Raw genomic sequence first — 22480 nt, forward strand, 5'->3', positions numbered from 1 at the left:
CAGCAATTTGCTGCCCAGAAACAGGCTCATTCCTAATAACTGTCTCCTTGGTGTGGAAGTGTGAATGCCGCATTAGGTTTTGTGAGGAAAAAGGTATGCAAAGAAAATCTTTGACATCTGTCGATAATAGCCCTCAGATAGCCATTACCAGCATTAAGCTTGTCAATACTGAGGGTTAAGTGATCCCGCTAAGAACAAAGATAGCATAGCATTCAGCTATAGAAGGTATATGGCATCGTTTCCAAATGTCCTGACGTGCAGGGTATGCCTCCTGCAATACTACCCTACAGAAGCTCATTAGTGTACGATGCGGACAGACTAACAATCGGGAATATCAGCTGACCGCATTCGCAGTAAGAACAATGGTTTTTATGCATGTGAAGTTCCGACACTACTATTTAAAATAGATTGGATTGTGATAATAGTTACTATTATTCCCTTGCTACTGATTTTTCCCATACAACTATATATCCATCTGCTCAGCTCCTCCTTCTCTATAACATATGCTGCCTGCAGATTATTTTGTATTTTCATGGTGACAGGTTCCCTTTAAAAAAGTAAAGCCTCCTTCACAAGTCAGTATTTTGGTCAGTGATTGTGAGCACACGACCGTTGTTGTGTTCCGTTCCGCAAAATGGGGTTCAGTTGTTCCGTGATCCGTTTTTGTTTCCGTGTGTCTTCCTTTATTTTTGGAGGACCGCCAGACAAAGGAATGTTAAAAAAAAAATCTAAGGCAGACTTGCCATGCAAATCATAGGAAAAAACCGGACGGGGACGCGGATGACAATCTTGTGTGCCTCCGTGTTTTTTAGCAGTCCTATTGACTTGAATGGGTCCGCGAACCGTTTTCCGCGCAAATAATAGTACAGGTTATATTTTTGGGATGAACTGGAACCACGGATCACGAACGTGGATGACAAACGTTGCATTAGCAGAGTTTTCAACTGACCCATTGAAAATCAATGGGTCCGCAGAAAATCACGAAAAACGGCGCAACAGATATGGAATAAAACAACGGTCGTGTGCATGAGGCCTAAACCAGGATTGGAGCCTCCACAGAAATAAGGTCTAAGGAAAAGATCTGCACCTGTTCTGTATAAATGAGGCATTACAGTTTTTAAACGTTCACATTTTTTTTTTTTCAATTTCATGTGTAATTAATTCTATAAAATCAAGCAAAATACAACACTGAGGCTAGGTTCACATCACCATTTAGCCTTCCTTTCTTCTGATTAGTCAGGACAGAAAAAAATGTATCCATTATTTGGAGCATCAGTTACGATCACTTTTTGTTACTTCTGTCAGAGATCAGTTATTATTGAGAAAAAGTCCTGCAAAAAGTACTTTTTCTCACATCAAAAGTAACTAATCACTGATGAAAGTGACAAATGGATGCAAAACCAGGTGCGGCTTAAAAGCACAGAAGAGGTGCATATGTTTTCATTATACCTTATCACTTGGCTAGGACCGCATTCATATCGGAGTTGGGAACACCAACAATCTGTTCTGGCGGAGGAACTGACTGTTGGAGTTCACTGTATGAAACATAGGGAGTATTATTACAGTATCAGACTTTGTTCCATGGGCCCTACTGAGAAACTTATTCTAAAAACCCAGTCTCTGTGTAGACAGGACATGTCCACAGTCATTTTTATTTTCACTTCACATGCAGGACTTCTCAATGACATTTTATAGGCTATCCGGTTCAGAGATAGACTGCAAAGGACCGACGTGCAAGAAAATTATGTGATTGCCTTGTTATAGCGCAGTAAAACCTATGACCAATGTTATTAATCCCGCATTTTTTGTACTGGACCATAAGATATTACCACAATTCGCTTTTTTTTTTTTTTATACCATTTTTACTGAGTATATCCTATGGGTCATATACAGTTCATACGGTACAGAGTACAAAAGCCACTGTCTTATAATATTGCCAGTCACAGAACCCCCTGACTATGCCAGCCACAGTGCCTCATCACAATAGCAGCCATAATGCCCCATCACATTTCAGCTATTACATGCTCCAGCCACAGTTTCCCCTGAGACCATGCTAGTCTCAGTGTCCCTTGGTTATGCCAGCCACAGTGCCTCATCACACTGCAAGCCTTACAGTGCCCCTGACTATGCCATCCGCAGAATACTATTATTATTAGGCACAGGCTTGCTCCCTAAGCTTACTCAGAAGCAGTAGTAGGAGTCTGGAGTTACTGGACCTGTCCCATGCACAGCATGTAGGGGATGTGCTACAACAGGTCCTGGCAGGGCAGACGCTGCACACATTTACTCTGCTATGTGTATCAATGTGTGTGCTATCTGCACACTGAACAGTCACACTTTACAGAAATGTGCGTGTAAGATGTAACAGTTCAGTGAGCAGATAGCATACAGATTATGTACACCGTGCACAGTGTATGCTGTGTCCTCACAACTGCACTGCCATTTGCCAGGTCATAATGGAGCTCAGAGCTTCCCGCTTCTAATGCCGAAATGTGTACTATTAGACGCACCAAAAGATGGCAACACAAGATTGAGGAGAAAAAAATGCATCTAATAGTCCGAAATATACAGTACTTTGCATGCAATAAAATAAACGTTAGGTACCATTAGTATTTCCATGATAATATGGTGTGGGGCTCTTTTTGGACTGGGCTCCTATGCAGGTGCACAGACTACACGTGGTATATCGTATCTGCTCAAGTGGACCTTTGGGGTCCTGTTTTATTAGGGGTTCATTACTGTGTCAGCGCTTGGGCCCAGCAGAGGATCCTCTGGTACTCTGCTGTGCCAGTCCAACCTGACCACGGTTTTAACTTATCTGAACTTACAGAATGATAGACCCCCTACAATGTTGCGAGTTTGGGTTAGTTAAACCCATAGTTGGCCTGTGACACATTTGAGTAATACAGACATACTGTTTAATGAATGGGAAGTGCACTGCGAAAGCACAACCACTGCTTCATTTACTTCTATGGAGCTGAAGGAAATAGCCGAGCCAGTGTTCAGCTATTTTCGGCACTCCCATAGGAATGAATAGGGAGCAGCAGCATATGCATGGTCGAGTCTCCTCCACTTTGAAGGCTCCGTTCTAAAGATAGGCCCCACCTTTGGGACCTATCAAACATTGGGGGCATAGCCTAGCAACATGCCACCCATATATGAGATGGGCCAACCCCTTTAATAAGTGGAATATTCAATAGCCAAAGATTGGTGAATTTTCCAGATCTCACCAGCTTTGTAGAGAACAAGAGCATTTGCATTTTCTAACCCCTTAGTGACCACACACATTTTTTCATCATTGCTTTCCAAGAGCTATAACTTTTTAGTTTCTTCATCAATGTAACTGTATGAAGGCTTATTTTTTGCAGGGCAAGTTATAGTTTTAATGCACCATTTGGAGTACATATATTCATTGATTAACCCTTTTTACCCCAGAGGTTTTTTGTTTTTGTGTCTTCGTTTTGCACTTCCTGCATTCCCAGAGCCACAACTTTTTTTTATTTGCCTGTTCACATAGCCATATAAGGGCTTGTTTTTTGCAGAAGAAGTTGTACTTTCCAACGCCACCATTTAATATTGCATATGATGTAGTTGTAAGCAGGAAAAAATTCCAAATGGGGTGAAACTGCAAAAAAATGCAGTTCCACCACAGTTTTAATTTTTGTTTTTATTTACGACTTTCAATGTGCGATAAAACTGACCAGTTAATTTTATTCTACACGTCAGTACGAATCCGGAGATACCTTAAATGTATAGTTTTTCTTGTTTTTTTTTTTCGTCGACATATTTTGACCGCTATAACTTTTTTGTAATTATGTGTACAGAGCTGTGTGTGTGGGGGGGGGGGGGGGGCTCATTTTTACGAGGCGATCTGAATTTTTTATTGATACCATTCTGGGGTGTGTATGAATTTTTGATCACTTTTTATTTTTTATAGAAAATGAAGCGACCAAAAACGACGAATCGACCATTTTGACGTGTTTTTTTCCCCATTTTGCTGTTTGCCATATGGGGAATATATTTTTATACTATGAGCGTTTTCGCACATTGCAACACCCATGATGTGTATTTTTTAAAAAAATGTATTTTTATTTTTGAAAAAGGGGGGTGATTTGAATTAAGTTTTTTAATTTTTTAAAACTATTTTATTTTTATACTTTTTTTTATAGTTCCCATAGGGAACTATAACAAGCAATAATTATTGGTATTCTCATAGACCCCAATGCACTAGCATTGAAGTCTATGAGAAAATTGCTAGTTTCCTATGAGCACCATTACAGGATCCAGAGGAAATACTACTTCACACAAGCTTCGGCTCCTACGATCGCTGCATGGGGGAGCCGGAGCATCACTGGAAGCGTGCGCTTACAGTGTTTCACGCGATCAGATGCCGTGGTCAGGATTGACCACTGCATCTGAGGGGTTAAATGTCCACGATCGGCATTACTGCCTGCTGCAGACATTAGCTGCAGGTGTCTGCTAGTACGGCGCCGGTCGGTAAAGGGATAAAGCCAGCTGTCTAGCCTAATCCTCCTTTGTTTAAATCAGTAAAAAGGTGTATTTGTGGTCACTTAGGAGCCTGAAGTACATAGTTTTCTAGATCATAGAAGCTGTAATTTTTCACTGGTGCTTAAAGGGGTTGTCCTACGAAAAATATTCAACATTTTTCAAATCAGCATCTGGATCTAAATACTTTTGTAATGTCATCTAATTAAAAATTGTATATAGCCACTGAGCTATTCATTGAAATCTATCTATATAGCACCACCTGCACTGCTGATCATTATTGCTACTGTATCTGAACAGTGGTGTGCCTGGTGTGTGTGGGGTTTACCTGTTGTGCTCTGGGTCATTAATTGGTTTATGGTTGTTAATTTATTAAGAGGAACAAGACCCATTTGAGCAGGTTGTTTGTGCTCTGCTTTTACTTTAACCTCATTGATTCTGAGAACAAGTGGCCGGGGTTTTCGGTGCTAACAGCAATCCCTTCATTGCTGGCATGACCATCATAGCTCCTCGCTATCTATGAATAACTGAAGTCAAAGAACATTACTGCCCCATTCACTTTTGTGATGGATAAGAACCAGAACTCAGAATCCCTCCACCAGTGTTGTATAAGCCATTACAACAGGCAAGATGATAATGCAATTCTTTTATAACTCTCTCCTACTCGTTGCATCTCCCGTCTCGTTGATGTAATGACATGAGCGGACATGTCACTGCCTTCTATAGTCGGCAAACTATACATTCCAGTTACGTGAGAGATTCTGATGTCCTGCTACCAGAAATCTGAACACATGAGCCGAAGAAGACAACTATGTGCACAGATTCTAATCAAGTCCCCTGATTTAGGATGGGTCCACACAAAGTTTTTACCACAATTCGGCACAGGTTTCACTAAGCTTGTGAAGGGTTGTACGGTATCAAAGATAAAATAGCTGTTTGACTGTGGCCTATTACACTTAGGAGCAAAAACAGTATACCCTAAACATCTAGGTCTGACTACAGAATTAAGCACACTATATGCAGGGGTTAGGTCTTCCAGGTGCAGGCTACATCTGCATAGTGCTGTATATCACATTAGTTTATGCTGATTGGCATAATATTTTTCACAGTCAGCTGGGTATGTGCTCCTCAGAAGAAATATCCACCACGTCAGCCAGAAGAGAAATGGAAATTTCTTAAAGGAGGATGGGAGGATTATAATGAACTGATAAGAAAAGATGCTGAAAAGTTATAGGTTTATATTTTCATAAGCAGGAGCAGTGGTGTGACATGGCGGGGTATCAGTAACGCAAAGAGCAAACCCCCCTACCCTGTATTTCCACAATCTACAGCAATGTTTCCCAGCCAGGATTCCCTAGGGCAGTGATGGAGAACCTTTTACAGACTGAGTGCCCAAACTGTAACCCAAAACCCCTATATTTATCGCAAAGTGCCAACACGGCCATTTACCCTGAATACTACAGTCCAATATACCGTAGTATATCTTCCATCTTTATCATTCAGCTATAATAACCTGCCTACATTCAGTGCACTGCCTGTGCTGTTCATAGTGCGCCCTGCACTGGTGAATGGCATAGACTCTTTCTAGGACACGGGTGCCCATAGAGAGGGCTCTAAGTGCCGCCTCTGGCAGTCGTGTCATAGGTTCGCCATCAGTAAGACATGGCACTCTTATGCCCCTTTCACACGGGCGAGTATTCCGCGTGGATGCGATGCGCGAGTTGAACGCATTGCACCTGCACTGAATACCGACCCATTCATTTCTATGGGGCTGTTCACATGAGCGGTGATTTTCACACATCACTTATGTGTTGCGTGAAAATCGCAGCATGCTCTATTTTGTGCGTTTTTCACGTAACGCAGGCCCCATAGAAATTAATGGGGTTGCGTGAAAATCGCAAGCAAGTGCGGATGCAGTGCGATTTTCACTCACGGTTGCTATGAGACGATCGGGATGGAAACCCGATCATTATTATTTTCCCTCATTACATGGTTATAAGGGAAAATAATAGCATTCTGAATATAGAATGCATAGTTAAATAGCGCTGGAGGGGTTAAAAAAAAAATATATATGGAACTCACCCTAGTCCACTTGATCACGCTGCCCGGCATCTCGTCTGTCTCCTTTGCTGAACAGGACCTGTGGTAAGCATTCATTTCAGGAACAGGACCTGTGGTGACGTCACTCCGGTCATCAAATGTTCCATCACATGATCTTTTACCATGGTGATGGATCATGTGATGACTGGAGTGACAGTCACCACAGGTCCTTTTCCTGAAATGACTGCTCACCACAGGTCCTGTTCAGCAAAGGAGACAGAAGAGATGCTGTGCTACGCGATCAAGTGTGAGTTAAGGTGAGTTAAATTTTTTTAATTTTTTTTTTAACCCCTCCAGCGCTATTTTACTATGCATTCTGTATTCAGAATGTATTATTTTCCCTTATAACATGGTTATAAGAGAAAATAATACAATCTACAGAACACAGATCCCAGACCCGAACTTCTGTGAAGAAGTTCGGGTTTGGGTACCAAACATGCGCGATTTCTCTCACACGAGTGCAAAACACATTACAATGTTTCGCACTCGCACGGAAAAATCGCGGGTGTTCCCGCAACGCACCCGCACATTTTCCTGCAATGCCCGTCTAAAAGAGGCCTCTTTCACACAAGCGAGTTTTCCATCCAGATGCGATGTAGGACTGAATCCTGACCTTTTCAGGATTCACACATCAACTTTGCTTTCAGGAACAATTGCAGCATGTTCTATATTGTGCATTTTGTCGCGCAGCCCTTTCCCCATAGAAATGAATGGGGCTTGTGTGAAAAACGGAAGGCATCCGGACGCAATACGGCTTTCACTGATGGTTGCTAGGAGATGTTGAGTGTTGTTCTTCAGGAGTGTTAAAAAAAACAAATAAAAAAACATACAAAAAACAAAAAACACTGGATGCAATCACAGACAAAACTGATTAAACTTGTGCAAAAACATTAGTTTTCACCTGAACAGACCCTGTCTCATTCCAAATTGCTACTGTGAATTAAGCCTTAGAGGAACTACACACATTGCAGATTATGCCGTTTTTCCACATGGATTAGACAAATCTCATGTACACTTTGCTTTTTCTTAGGTGCGGAAATTGATTTTGAATCTGCAGCATGTCAATAGTTTGTGCGATTTTACCCTTTTCAATGGGAAGATGAGATTTGCTGCAAAATAACATCAAATCCGCAATAAAATCTGGAAGTAACACATGGGGATTTGGTACGGAAATGCACAGATATCTGTGCGAAAATTTGTGCAGAATTTTAGCAAGTTTACTTGTGTGCAGATAGCCTTACAGAGATGACAATCTGATTTCAACCTGCTCATATACAGTGGCAAAACAGTCAACATATCTCCGCCAGAAAATAATGCTCGATAACAATTATACACTGAGCAAAAATATAAAAACACAAAACTTTAGGTTTTGCTCCCATTTTGCATGAGCTGAACTCAAAGATCTGAAACATTTTCTACATACACAAAAGACCCATTACTCTCAAATATTGTTCACAAATCTGTCTAAATCTGTGTTAGTGAGCACTTCTCCTTTGCCAACATAATCCATCCCACCTCACAGGTGTGGCATATCAAGGTGCTGATTAGACAGCATGAATATTGCACAGGTGTGCCTTAGACTGCCCACAATAAACGGCCACTCTGAAATGTGCACGGTTTTGCCTTACTGGGGAGGGGTCAGAAAACCAGCCAGTATCTGGTGCGGCCACCATTTGCCTCACGCAGTGCAATATCTCCGTCACAGAGTTGATCAGGTTGTTGATTGAGGCCTGTGGAATGTTGGTCCACTCCTCTTCAATAGCTGTGCGAAGTTGTAGAATATTGGCAGGAACTGGAACACGCTGTCGTATACACCGATCCAGAGTATCCAGAGAGTAATGGGTCTTTTGTGTACGTAGAAAATGTTTCAGATTTTTGAGTTCAGCTCATGCAAAATAGGAGCAAAACCGAAAGTGCTGCATTTATATTTTTGGTTAGTGTAGAATGCTTTACCCACCCCTACACCAATCTGATCAGGTAGGAAGGAAGTAAAAAAAAATCTTCAGGGGTGGAATAACTGATTTAATCTTTTGTGTTTTCTAAAGCAGTAGTTTTTTAAAATATGGGGCATATGGATAACCATATTATGTAATTGGAGGAAACATGCCAAACTGGTAATCTAAAAAAAAACAACAACAAAGGGACTCAATACACAAATAATTGCATTGCATACGTTATGACAGCGTGTACATGACAAGTATGACAAATCTGTTTTCCTTTTAATTTGCAGGTAATGCAGGTGAAAGTGATCATTATACTTGAAGTTGCCCCACCTCATCACCTGTCCACAGGTTACACGATAAGTAGGGATGAGTGAATCGACTTCGGATGAACCATCCAAAGTCGATTCGCTTAAAACTTTGTTTCAATACTGTACAGAGCGAGCGCTCCGTACAGTATTAGAATGTATTGGCTCCGATGAGGCAAAGTTATTACTTTGCGAAGTCTCGCGAGACTTCGCATAATAGCTTCAGAAATGTATTAATACTGTAAAAAAACGTTTCCCGAACTTGGGTTCGGTTGCAAGTGGTACCTTTTTTTACAGTATAAATCAAACTTCTGAAGTTATTATGCAAAGTTTTGCAAGACTTTGCGAAGTAATAACTTTGGCTCATCGGAGCCAATACATTCTAATACTGTACGGAGTGCTCGCTCCCTACAGTATTGAAACAAAGTTTTATGCAAATCGACTTTAAATGTTTTATCCAAAGTCGATTCACTCATCCCTAGTGATAAGTATCCGATTGGCTGGGATCTGACCACTTGGGCCCCACTGATCTTGGTCCCCGAGTCCCTTAAAGGGGTTGTACAGTGGAGTAATATTGAAGAGCTATCCTCAGGTAAGGTCATCAGTATCAGATCAGTGGGGCTTTGATTCTCAGACCACGGGTCATCAATATTACTCCACTGTACAACCCATTTACAGGAATGGAGCAGCGGTTAAGCACGCCTGCTACTGTTCCAATCAGCTCCATGGGACTGCTGCAGATCTATCCATCTAGCTGTCTCCAACCGTCCCACTGAGATGAATGCATAGGAGATATGTTAAGTTGGGACAACCACAGGCCGATATCTTGCTGCATCGATGATCAGCTTTAGAAGTTTGGCCACCAATTCTTTTAAAGGTAAACAGTTGGAGACGTAAAGGGGTTGTTTAAGAATGGCGGGCTTTTAGGCAACCATCCAGTTTGACATCGCCACAGCCAATCACTGACCATGGCAGAGACCAAATCCCCTTGTGTCACGTGACCATTTGTCATGATGTAAGGGGAGTGGTCACTGTCACAACCAGTGAGTGGCTGCAGCGATGTCAAACCGGATGTTTACATTAACGAAGCCCATCAGAGCATCACAGGCCAGGAGGGGGAGTGGGGAGCCAGCACTGGAAAGCATGTTAGTAATCTTCTCTTTACGGGTCCAGAAAATGTGGTGGTTGGGGGAGGAAGGGGGGAAAGGGGATTGCACAACTCCTTTAAGATGATTATACACATTAAATTTACGGTATGTAGGCTAAACAAGACAATTTCACCAGGATGTCCAACAATCTAATATGTATCACATGCCTGCCTGGCATACAATCGAAAAGTTGGGGGGGGAGGGGAATCGACCCTCTTGAAATGCACCCTTTGCTAAACCAAGCGTGCATGTGTATGGGGAATTCATTAGGAATAGCTGTTGGGCAAATGGGCACTCAGCTGACAGCTATTGAAAGTGTGTGGCCACGTTTACTTTGAGTAAGTAAATGGAAAATCTAAACAGAAAAACCACAGTGCTCATTCCACCATAGTCAATGTCATGCTGAGATAAGGTGGCTTTCCTGAATACACAAACACGTCTGTTATTTTTACACGCCAACATGAGTCCATCAGAGTCATTGGAGAAGTGTGGTGCACATTTCATCCTGGCAGATCAGAGAACATAGACTATGCTTCAATGTATCATCTTACAGACAATGTTACAATAAAATTAATGGAGCAATAATTACACTGTACACTGTGTATACCACAACATCCACATACATTTACACCCAGACAAAGATTAGTTATATAGAAATCCAATGGCACTAAATTATCTTAAAAAAATAAATAAAAAGTATGGCTCTTGTTGTCATGATGCCATCTGTACCATCTAGAATACCAACTGAGAGATCAAATGACTGGAAACTAAAAAGCAACTGGAGATACATTAATAAATAATGTTTAATTACAAGAGAGAAATAACAATGAGAAACAAAGATCACACTGAACCAGGCTCCAGGAGCCTAATAGGATTTCCTACAGTTAGACATCAATGCTGTAATGTTACCGTCAAAGTACATGAACTATCTATATGCATTGTATAGATTACTGTATTTTTCGCTTTATAAGACACACTTAGGTTTTAGAGGAGGAAAATCAGAAAAACATTTTTTTTTCATCAGACCTCCGATCAGTTCCAAATTCTTCATCAGACCCCCAATCTTCACTAGACCTTAGATCAGACCCCCCATATGAGACCTCAGATCAGAAGTAGTTTGTTGGTAATTACTACAGAGGATTGCGCTACTTTAATTAGGATTACATGACTACACTTTATGTATGAAGATTGCTGTGTAGGGCCCGGTGTAAGAGTACAGTGACTGCATCAGGCCCCGACGCAAGTTGCCGGCCTCAAGCCCCTCCTCCCTCCCCGCTGATGCATCGCAGGCTGCGCTGGGCAGTATAGCGGCCAGTGATTTATCAGTGTCAGCACTGCCACTCTGCACATCCAGCCGCGTCTCCTGCACTCACCACTGCCTGCTCTTTTACGGGCCTGCACTGCGACAGGTCATAGTGCGTGTACTACGCCCTGTCGCTATATGCAGTCAGGATAGTGCAGTGTGGTGCCTGGAGAAGACCAGGGAGCAGTGAGTACAGCCAGCACTAGCAGCACTACACTGACCACTTCTTGTGCCTCCTGTATACTAGCGCGCACTTCCACAATGGAAGCTGCCGATCAGCTGTTTGAAGATGTTGAGGGGCTCGTGTGAGAGAGGTTTCCTCTTCAAGTTTTACCTACACGTCATCTCCTTTGAAGCGGTGGTACAGTGTAATTACAACATGTCATCCCATTAACTTGATTGGGACGGAGCAGTTTTACACTGCGCTACCAGTACAAAGGAGACAGCAAGCAGGTAAACTTTGAAGAGGAAGCAGCACTCGCACGAGCGCCCCAACCCCTGCAAGCAACTGATCTGATATTGATGACCTCATCAAGATTACTCCACTGCACAACTCCTTTAAACAGGATCTGTTACTAGTTCTAACATGTCAGTTTTCATAAATACTTGTAATCCCCAATAAATAACTCTGGAGCGTGTTTTCTTATAACTTTAAGCCTCATGTACACGACCGTGATGTGTTTTGTGGTCCGCAAATTGCGGATCCGCAAAACACGGCTGCCGCCCGTGTGCGTTCAGTAATTTGCAAAACAGAACAGGTGTCCCAATAATAGAAATGACTATTCTTGTCCGCAAAACAGACAAGAATAGGACATGTTCTATTTTTTTTTTTGCAGGGCCATGGAACGGAGCAACGGATGCGGACCCATTGAAGTGAATGGGTCTGCATCCGAGCCACAAAAAATGCAGCTGGGATGTGGACCAAAACAACGTTGTGTGCATGAGGCCTTATGTTGGGTTTTCACACGGTTATCCCTGCTGTAAATGTATGAATAAAATGACAAATGAGTTAGCAATGATTGGGTAGTGTCAAACGATGCAGAGACACCCGCCTCCCCAGACCTGTTATTTCATGCGCAATGCAATCATTTACTAAAACTGACATGTCAGGTCCACTGTAAAATGCCAGTGTCAAGAAACACTAAACAATAAAAAAATGTTATAATCACCTTAAAAATACCCCAATGCTCTCATCTTGATACTTCCGAGTCCTCCACTTGTATCTGCACTTCCTGGTACCTCTTGACACAGAAATTTGTCCCACAGCCAGTGATTGGCTGAACAGTTATATTTCCTAAGAAATGCATGAATGGAGTGGCAAGGATTCGGGAGGCAAGTATTTTATTTATTTATTTATTTATTTTTAAAGCATTTGGAGATTTTTTTTCCCAAGCAGATCTCGGGGAAGAGGGAATGGGGATAGAGTTTCTTCTTTTGGAGAGCACCAGAGCTAGTGCAGGTAATCACACAGACCTGGCAGAGTGCTCTGGGAAAAGGATATACAGATTAAGGCCTCATGCACACGACCGTATGGCTATTTCAGTGTTTTGCGGTCCGTTTTTCACTGATCCGTTGTTCCGTTTTTTTTTGTTTCCGTTGCGTTTTTCCGTATAACATATACAGTATACAGTAATTACATAGAAAAAAATTAAGCTGGGCATAACATTTTCAATAGATGGTTCCGCAAAAATGGAACGGATACGGAAGACATACGGATGCATTTTGTTGCGTTGCTTTTTTTTGCGGACCGATTGACTTGAATGGAGCCACGGAACGTGATTTGCGGGCAATAATAGGACATGTTCCATCTTCCAACGGAACGTAAAAACGGAAACGGAATGCATACGGAGTACATTCCGTTTTTTTGGCGGAATTAATTAAATTAACGGTTCCGTATACAGACCGTATACAAAACGCAAAAAACCCCCCCAAACGAAAAACAAAAGAAAAACTGTAGTGTGAAAGAGGCCTAAAGCCTCATGCACACGACCGTATGTACTTTGCGGTCCGCAAAAAATACGGATGATGTCCGTGTGCATTCCGCATTTTGCGGAACGGAACAGCTGGCCCCTAATAGAACAGTACTATCCTTGTCCGTAATGCGGACAATAATAGGACATGTTCTATTTTTTTGCGGAACAGAAATACGGAAACGGAATGCACACGGAGTTCCTCACGTTTTTGTTTGCAGACCGAATTTAAATTAATGGTTCTGTATACGGTCCGCAAAAAAAATGGAACGGACACAGAAAGAAAATACATCAGTGTGCATAAACCCTAACACTCTTCCAAGAAAAAGAAAGCTGCAGTGGCACAAAGTGAATGTAGCCACCCTATACTCAAAATCCAAACCTTTAACAGACCTAATGATGTTAACCTAACCAAAGGCCTTCTCCAAAAGGAAAGGGGACCCATCTGCAGAAATAAGTGAATGATGATTGCTGACAGGAGACAATCCGATTTACTGACAAATCTTTTGTGTGCAGAGCTACCCAAACAGCAGAGACCGTCCCAAAGCCACCTTCAGAACGGTTCCTAACTGGACAACCTAGCAAATACTGACATTGCTGGGTCACTCAACTAATAGGTGCATAAAGACATACCAATTATTGAACAAAATATCACAACTATAAATGCAAAAACAAATCATGCTGGATAAGGCAAGCAATTCTCAGTTGCTTGGTGGTTCCAAAAGTTAATTGATAAAAATAAACTAGGCTTTTCAGAAAGCCATCTTACTTTGCTGCATTTTCCCCACACCTGCAAAGTACTGTACATTCAACAGAAATAATCTTCCACGCTAAAGGCTAGCAAATCCTTATGGGAACTAGGCCAGAGCAAATCAGAGTATGTTGATTACATAATCCGCTGCATGCCATCATATCGGACTGCCATGACCCCTACAATCCTGAGCATAAAGTAGCCATAGCTCCTTCAGCTCTTGTACTGCACCGCACCACTTGTGGCCAGGTCCTGTGAACGCAGACCCGTTCAAGTCAATAAAACCAAGTTAGTGCACAGTGCCAGGTTACGGTTGGTGCTGTGCACAGAAAAGGTGTGAACGGGCGGCTTCAATCCTTTCGTTCTAGGAACTGATGGTTACAAGGGGCCTGAAGTTCTGGAACCCCAAGTAAATAGTTCACCTAAACTGGAATGTACACCATTTTTTCTCTGTGCATAGGCATTTTTTTTTTGTTGTAACCTTCACTGCAGGGAGAGTAAGTTGATCAAACAGCTTAAAATGTGAATGACAAGCTAAGCGCTTTACAAGATGGTTCTTGCCCGAGAATAAACTGCAGCCACTGTATTCCTAGAGGGTCATTACAGACTTGCTGAATAGTTTTTCATAAATAAACCCTTTAGTTCACCCAATTAGCACTTTAGTGGCGTACTAGGAGAACAGCTTCCCAGATAATCTACATTAACTCTTTCAGCTCAAAAACCTTAAATAATTCCTTCCATCTAGTAAGCCATATAAAAAAACTTCTCAAACTTATTTCAACACAGGTTTTGTCTATGTAGAGTCCTTCATTTGACCATCTTTTCTAACCTAGCAATAAAAAAAAAGTGCATTTCTGGTTTTGCACATTGGACATGTACTGTGCATATAAAGTCATGAAATGTTATTAACCATCCCCCAGGATTATGTTACCTGTGCTTTTTAATGCCATTAGAAGTGCCCTCTCCTCCTCCGGGTTTCTTGTCATCTGACATGTCGGCTTGTTTCTGGAAGTTAAAATCCTGACTTTCTTCTACGGAAGAATTTCCAACTGTCTCAAATCCACTCAAGGAATGACCAGACTCTGAATCTAAAAGAATGTTGGTTGTGTTAATGAAATGTACACCGCAAACTCCAGGCCTTGCTGCGACAACTGAAAACTTCTCACGTTAGCCGAGCACTGAAACCTGAGGAGGCCACTTTGTTTTACTTTTTTGACAGGCTCCATTCAGCAACAGATCATCGCACTTTATCTCTTTACATGTTATATAAGGAGACAAAGGAGCAAACGACATTCATGTATTAAACAGTGCTGTATTATATATATGTATTTTGTGTGTGTAGTGGGATTGATATGCTGGGTACACAGCCTTTCCAAATAAATGTCTGTTAAAAGGCAGATCATGTACAATGGTCACAAATAAGTGATCGACTACTGGATATTGTTAACAACCAACTTAAAGCTGCTAAGGTGTATTGGGTATATATAGAAAAATTCACAGCACTCTTCCAGTAGTGAAAAAATCCGGTCTTTAATTAAACCAGCAGCATAATACAGCAATGTTTGCTTGACAAAGACCGGAGACGGTCGAAACGTCGCACTATTATGCTGCTGGTTTAATTAAAGACCGGATTTTTTCACTACTGGAAGAGTGCTGCGGATTTCTATATATACCTATTTCATGCTGGGACCCATGGCCAGGATCCCTATCTGCGAGCACCATCACCCTTCTTAATGGTATTTCTTATTCCCATGTGGGGAGTTGCATTGCGGCTTATCATTCTATTTCCTTAAGGTGTATTGGGGTCACAACCTCTCTAAGGTCATCTCTTGTAATATCCTGTGGGGAACCACTAGCTCTGAAACTAAATGCTGTGCTTGTCTGGACTATGGGGTATAAGACTTCTGTGGGCCCAGGGTCAGGGAGATTTTAGAGACACCTATCTTTGTACACAGTACATTGTTTCAAAGAGTAGTAAAGACACTTTTTCTGTAAAGCAGTAACAACATTTGTGGGATGTATCTTCCGCTTTAAAGTGACAGTTAAGCAAATGTATTTTGCTATTTTTTTCAGGGCCCTGAAAAGAAAATCATGAAATATATTTGTTTTATAAGAAAAAAAAAATTCTAGGCAAATTGACACTGAAATCAAACATCTAGAAATACTTTATACAGCTGTATCATTCAGTGTAGAGAAACTGAACCTTTCATATTGACCTCTTTAGATCTGTATTTAGTATTAGGGCTTCTTCACGTCCGAGTCGGAGGCTCTGCTTGGTTGCACATTCCGCCAAAAACAGCAGAGAAAAAAGTCCTGCATGCAGCACTTTTTTTCTGCTAAAAATGGCGGAAACCAAACTGACCCCACAGTCAATGTTGTCCATTTGGCTCCAATTGTTTCAGTTATGAACCAAATCTGAATTCCATTATTTTCGTTGTTTTGCTCCTCCAATGGAGTAGAACAATGAAAATGGCTGGCGCTAATTTCACAGCGGACTTTGCTTGTAATCTAACAGTTTTCATCATATCAAACCACAAATTATCCCTATATCAATATTAATACACAATACAAAATTTGTTTCTTAAAAAATTCTGTTTAAGGCATCTTGCACATGACTATATTTTTCACCCATGTGCAATCCGCATTTTTTGCAGAAAGCACACTGACTCTTTTCTATGGAGGTCATGCACACATGTTTTTAGCAGATCCGTGGGACGCTTACACAAATTATAGAACATGTCCTATTCTTGTTTGTATTGTTGGCGAGATAGGGAGAGAAATGTGAAATGCACATTGAAGGTAACTATCTATCTGTTGCGGATCCACTGTTTGCAGACTTAAATATGGCCATGTGCCTAAACGTCACATTAATATACGCACAAAGATTATATATATATATATATATATATATATATATATATATAGATCTCTTCCTACACAATTAGTCTCCCACAGATCCCTCTTGAAAGAAGGTCCATCTCTGGATATGACCATATGTTTATAGAATATGTTGTGCTCCCTCGAATACAAAAAAAAGCCAAAGTGTGCATATGGCCTCATGCACATGACTGTCAGTATTGAGGTACACAAACCACGGATCTGCAAAATACAGACACCTTACATGTGCAATCTTTATTATTCTCACTCCAATTACTAGAAAGGACTTATTCTCTGCATTATGGACAGAATGTGTTTGCAGAACGGTGCATACGGATGTAGACAGCACACGGATGACTTTTTTTTGTATTTTGGACACAGATACAAAATACGGTTGTGTGCATGAGGCCTTATACAGATCTGTGTCCCACTTGCTGTATCCCTCTTTTTTTAGGATGTGCAGACTTGTACTTTTAGTAGATCATTAGAAATGTAAGCTACAGCATATACAAATAATTACCATAATAGGATTATCCCCCAATGAAATGTTGACATAAGATAATGTAGTTTCACTTTTTAGGTATTCTTTTGCTACTCAGATGGGTTTACTATACTATATGGGCTTTGTATTATTTTTCCTCTCCTTGCCAGAAACAAGTACTTGCCTGGCCAGAACCTCTGCTCAAAAATAAGTTTGCTGTATACTCCTAGCCACCAACATTTTCCCTAAATGCAATGCATTTTCCATAAAGCTCATGTAATTATAAAATTCCAATGGCACAGCACAGCACGGCACAGCAGATCTGCTAAGGTAAACTTTTTTTTTTCCCCACAAATTATAAGTTCACAAAAATCCAATCACTGTCCATATTTCCACTGAACTTCTGTAAAGGTCATTTTTCATAATGAGAAGCAATACGCACTTTATAAAATATTTTCAGTAATCTTCTTGTCCTTTCTATCCTGGTGTTACTACAGTTAACCTTATAAGAAAATAGAACCAAATTGTACAAAACTGATGCAAGTGTGAAGGACAGAGCATATAAAGCAGCAGCGAACGCATTAAAAAGAAGCAAAAATAATATGTCATTATTAGAAGAGATATACCTGAGATGGCATCATAGAATTCATCCTCGCTGAGAATAAAGTGGTGAGGAGGTGTCCCTTTAACAAGAGACTGCTCTAATTCGTGGTGTTCTGTAGCCAACGTCTGTAACGCCTCTGATAAGATCTTACTTCTCTCCTGCTCGTGTTCTAGTTTCAGATTTCTCGCCTATATTGGAGTAAGAACATTCCTGTTAGTTTATTACCTGTAAGGTAAATGAAAGTGACAGATGAAGAAAAAGGTGAAGAAAAGCAATAAGGAAAGGATAGTGCTATCCTGCTGTCCAACACTGTGCCGTTTTATTCAGCACCAGTCTTATATTAAGTGGAGCAGAGGTTCTGTGTTACTGTAAAAGGAAACATCTATCACAAACCTAAACTGGATGAAATGGATGTAACATCGGTATTAAGGCCAATCATGTTTTCCATCAACGACTGCAGAGCAAGTAACCATCACAAATCAATAAAGACACCTAAGTAAATGGTTTGTGTTGCAGTTCCATTACACAATTTTCTGAACAGTTCTAGGCACTGGTTTTAATCTGTACAAAGTTGTTGAGTCTCTAAAAATTTTGGAAATTTCCATTGGGGCTCACACACAGCCATTTTATGTGTGCGCTTGTATAAAACTGCGCCCTAATAGGGCTTCCACAGAGATACTGTACATGAGCCTTCTGAATGCTTCTGGAGATTTGTTTTCTGTTGCATTCATATGAACCAGTCAAAAAAAATAATAATATGCCATTGGACTTATAAAATCATTATAAAGGTATGCTATATTAACAGGGTTATGTCTAATATTCTAGATATATAAGCACATTTATGTATTTAATATCGTACTGTACATTTCACATCCAGTAATAATGGCTGCAGTGTGTAGACAATGTCTCCCAGGCTTCTTTATGCAATAGAAGACTTAAGCCAGTATTACACTGGCAGATTGTTGACCAGATCATCGGTAACAAGCATTTGTAGGAACGCTGGTTGGCAATGATCTGGCAGTGTAATACTGCCGCCAATTACCCGATGGCTTAAAAATCATTGTTTGCCGGCAGCAGATCGTGCTATCCAATTATGATCTGCTTCCGGCAAACAACTAGTCAGTATGGGGACGAGTAATCGCATTCGCGATTGGCTTGGTGCAGGCAGTGTGATAGTGACATCCACTGCATCTAGGGAATAGTGGGGAAGGAACCAATGTGCCACCATAGTTTTCAACTGTATTTGTATCCAGTGGACGCAAGCACACTTAAAAATGGTGCTAGAGCAGGGATGGCTAACCTGCGGCTCTCCAGCTGTAGTGAAACTACAATTCCCACCATGCCCTACTGTAGGCTGATAGCTATATAGTCAGTTTGGGCTTGCTGGGAGTTGTAGTTTTTCAACAGCTGGAGAGTCGCAGGTTGGCCACCCCTGTGCTAGAGGCTCTAATATAGGTGCATTGTTGCCATATGGTTAAATAAGCTCTGAAAGAACCATTTGACATTAAAGAGATATACTTTGGAAGAGATTGCCACACTTAATAGCAGCTGTCTCCTTTGCTAACGAGCAGACGATTCCCAGGAAGGAAAACCTCCCTCCCGACAATCCCCTGCTACATTGCTGTACAGTATGTAATACAGCGCTAGAGGCTGTGTCAACTGACTAGTTGTTGGTCGGCAGCAGATAATAAGCCAGTTTAAAAATGTGGATTGCTTGTTCATTGGGTAATCAGAGACAGTATTACACTGCCAGATCATCAGTAACGAGCATTTCTACTCGTTAACAATGATATGGCAGACAATCTGGCAGTGTAATAGTCCTAGTGTAATTAGTCTCTGCCTCTGTGTGTTAAGCCTTTATCCTCCTGCAAAGTCATACAGGGGGTTATCCAGCACTGATCGTTGCTGAAAAGAGACATGGACTTGTAAGAGACTACTGGAAATGCTCTTAGCCCGCTTTCACACAGTCACTGTTTGATAAGTGAATTCCATCAGTATTTGTGAGCCAGAACTAGGTGTAGGTCAAACACAGAATAGCAGCAAATTTTTCCATTATAGCTCATCTCTCTATAGCCTTCACTCCTGGTTTTGGCTCACTGATGGAAATCACTGATCAGACACTGACTGCATGAAAGTGGCCTAAGTAAGTGCCATAAGTTATGGAGTCAAAGACAGCCTATATAGATGCATGTTACTACCATGACACACAGGAAGAAACAGTGTCCATAGCCATGACTCATAGGTGGCTGATGCCATTCACCCTGCCTTGACTCCCCACCCCTGCCTGATCTTTCTCTACCCTACATTTATTGCTTTGCATAAATCAGCTGACTGCAAACGATACCTGGTATTAACTGCCTAAAGAAAAATATCAGTCACACCACACAGACACTGTACTACCAAAAGATTATATTATATAAACACACACTCAAAGTAAGCCAAGATGCCCAGGACACTACTGGAGTAGTGTACCTGAGACAAATGTCTGCCGGTCCAGTACTGGCTGACCACCTATGGTAAATTGTATGATGGTGTCCTTACTCTCCCCCAAGAGTTGTTGTTGAGCAAGACAAATAGAGCATATAGATTTCAACATGCCTGATCTGCCGCCAGAAGTGTTTGGCAATGGCCTATTCCTCTCTTCCCATTCAAATACATGCATGGTTGGCCGAGTCAGGAACAACAGCTGTGGGCTGATGGCTATCCAATGTGTATAGACCGCTTCTCTCACTAAATATCTGTTGTTCTTTATATATATATACAAGCATGAGTTTACAAATCGACTGTCTGCAAAATACATCCACAACACAAAAACCTGCACCACAAATCGGATCCCCACCTGTAACATACATTTTCCTCATTTTATGTCATGCCCTCATGCTAAAATCAAATAAAATTCAAGTTTTCCACATCAATCTTAACTTAATACCCCATGAGAAATTGAAAACAGAATTGCAGATCTGCAGAGTGGAATTGCAAAACATCCCCAAATCCAGGTGGGCAAACCTTGTGGCATCATACCCAAGAAGACCGGAGGCTGTAATCACTGCCAAACGTGCTGAATACTTATGCTAAAGCAAGCTTGTCATCTTTTATGTCGAACATTCTGTTTTCACTTTCTAATCATGGGGAATTGGGTGCAGAATCATGGGGAAATACTTGATTTTTTTTTTATTTTAGCACATTGCAGCAACATGACAAAATGTGAAAAAAAAAGAAAGGGTCTGAAGACTTTCCGAATGCATTCTCTCTCGTCTGGCAGGTAGCTTAAGCATAGACAAAAGGACGCAAAAGGTACAGTTCCTGAGTTTGCAAATTTTCTGTTTGCATTGACATTGTATGCATTATGATGGAAGATGGTAGGCTGTAATGGTACAGAATAATCAGACTGTCTTCATGTAATTGCAGTGTAGTACATCCACAACATCGTGGACGTGGGCCTCTGCAAGCCAAATCAATTCCCTGTGGAAACAAAAACGACAGGCAGTTTGCCTACTACCAATACTGAAACCTGGCCTGTGCTGTATAGGGCAGCCCCTGGCCATATCTATTATTTTTATATTGTTTGTGATTTATTGAACTAGCCCAGTTAATAAACCTCACTACTTATTTGGGAAGTAACAGAGAAGTCCAGCCTCCATAAAACTTCTTGTCTTTATTGAAGCACAAATTATGGTAAATTCTTCATAGGAAAGTAGTTACAAAAAAAGCATAGCATCAATCTGAAGTGTTTCAACTTGGGAGAGGTTATAATCATAGCTATGATTAAAGAGAACCTTTAACCACTCCTGACATGCCTCTTTTAATAGCTACAGTATATGCATTCCCCATGTAATAACAATTCTGGAGCATCTATTCTTATGGCTCTATGTTGTGCCATTCCTTTATTATTTCTACTAGAAGTTATGAATGACTTGCTAGCAGTCTGCAGTAAGGGTACAGAGGGGAGGTAACCAGTTGGTGGTGTGTACCTGCACAGACTGAAAATGGCAGCACTGATTGGACAGAGGGAGTCTGTGCTGGTACACCCCCCCCCCCCCCCCCCCACTGCACTGGTTACCTCCCCTCTGTACCCTTACTGCAGACTGCTAGCAATTCATTCATAACTTCTAGTAAAAATAATAAAGGAATGGCACAACATAAAGCCATAAGAATAAATGCTCCAAAATTGTTATTACATGGGGAATGCATGAAGGTATTAAAACAGACATGTCAGGAGTGGTGAAAGGCCTCTTCCAGGTGAATACTTTTGTAACTTTCCTGTGATTTTATTTTTGCTTTAATAAAAACTTCAAGTTTTACAGATGCTGGACTTAAATGTTACTCACCTTGCTATGTTTCCTGCATTCCGCTGTGGGCGAGCTGGTGATTTGCTTTACCACAACATATTTGCACCACTTTTTATACAATATGAAAATAATTTGTTATATATAACTGGATTCTTAAAATGTCAAAGATAACTTGTATACAGAAAAGCTATAAGCACCAGCAC

General features: G+C 41.1%; 1 protein-coding gene across 4 annotated transcripts in view; it reads right to left on the reverse strand.

Moving 5' to 3' along the window:
- OSBPL1A (oxysterol binding protein like 1A) overlaps positions 1–22480 on the reverse strand; it is a 170670-nt gene that overhangs the window by 31873 nt on the left and 116317 nt on the right. For all 4 annotated transcript variants that reach the window (XM_044293459.1, XM_044293456.1, XM_044293460.1 and 1 more), the window contains exons 16-17: positions 18011–18176; positions 14958–15114 (exon numbers count right to left, since the gene is read on the reverse strand). In XM_044293459.1, the coding sequence (XP_044149394.1) occupies positions 14958–15114; positions 18011–18176 (323 nt within the window). The remainder of the gene's footprint in view (positions 1–14957; positions 15115–18010; positions 18177–22480) is intronic.

Source organism: Bufo gargarizans, chromosome 5 (assembly GCF_014858855.1).
Source record: "Bufo gargarizans isolate SCDJY-AF-19 chromosome 5, ASM1485885v1, whole genome shotgun sequence".
Classification (NCBI taxonomy): domain Eukaryota; kingdom Metazoa; phylum Chordata; class Amphibia; order Anura; family Bufonidae; genus Bufo; species Bufo gargarizans.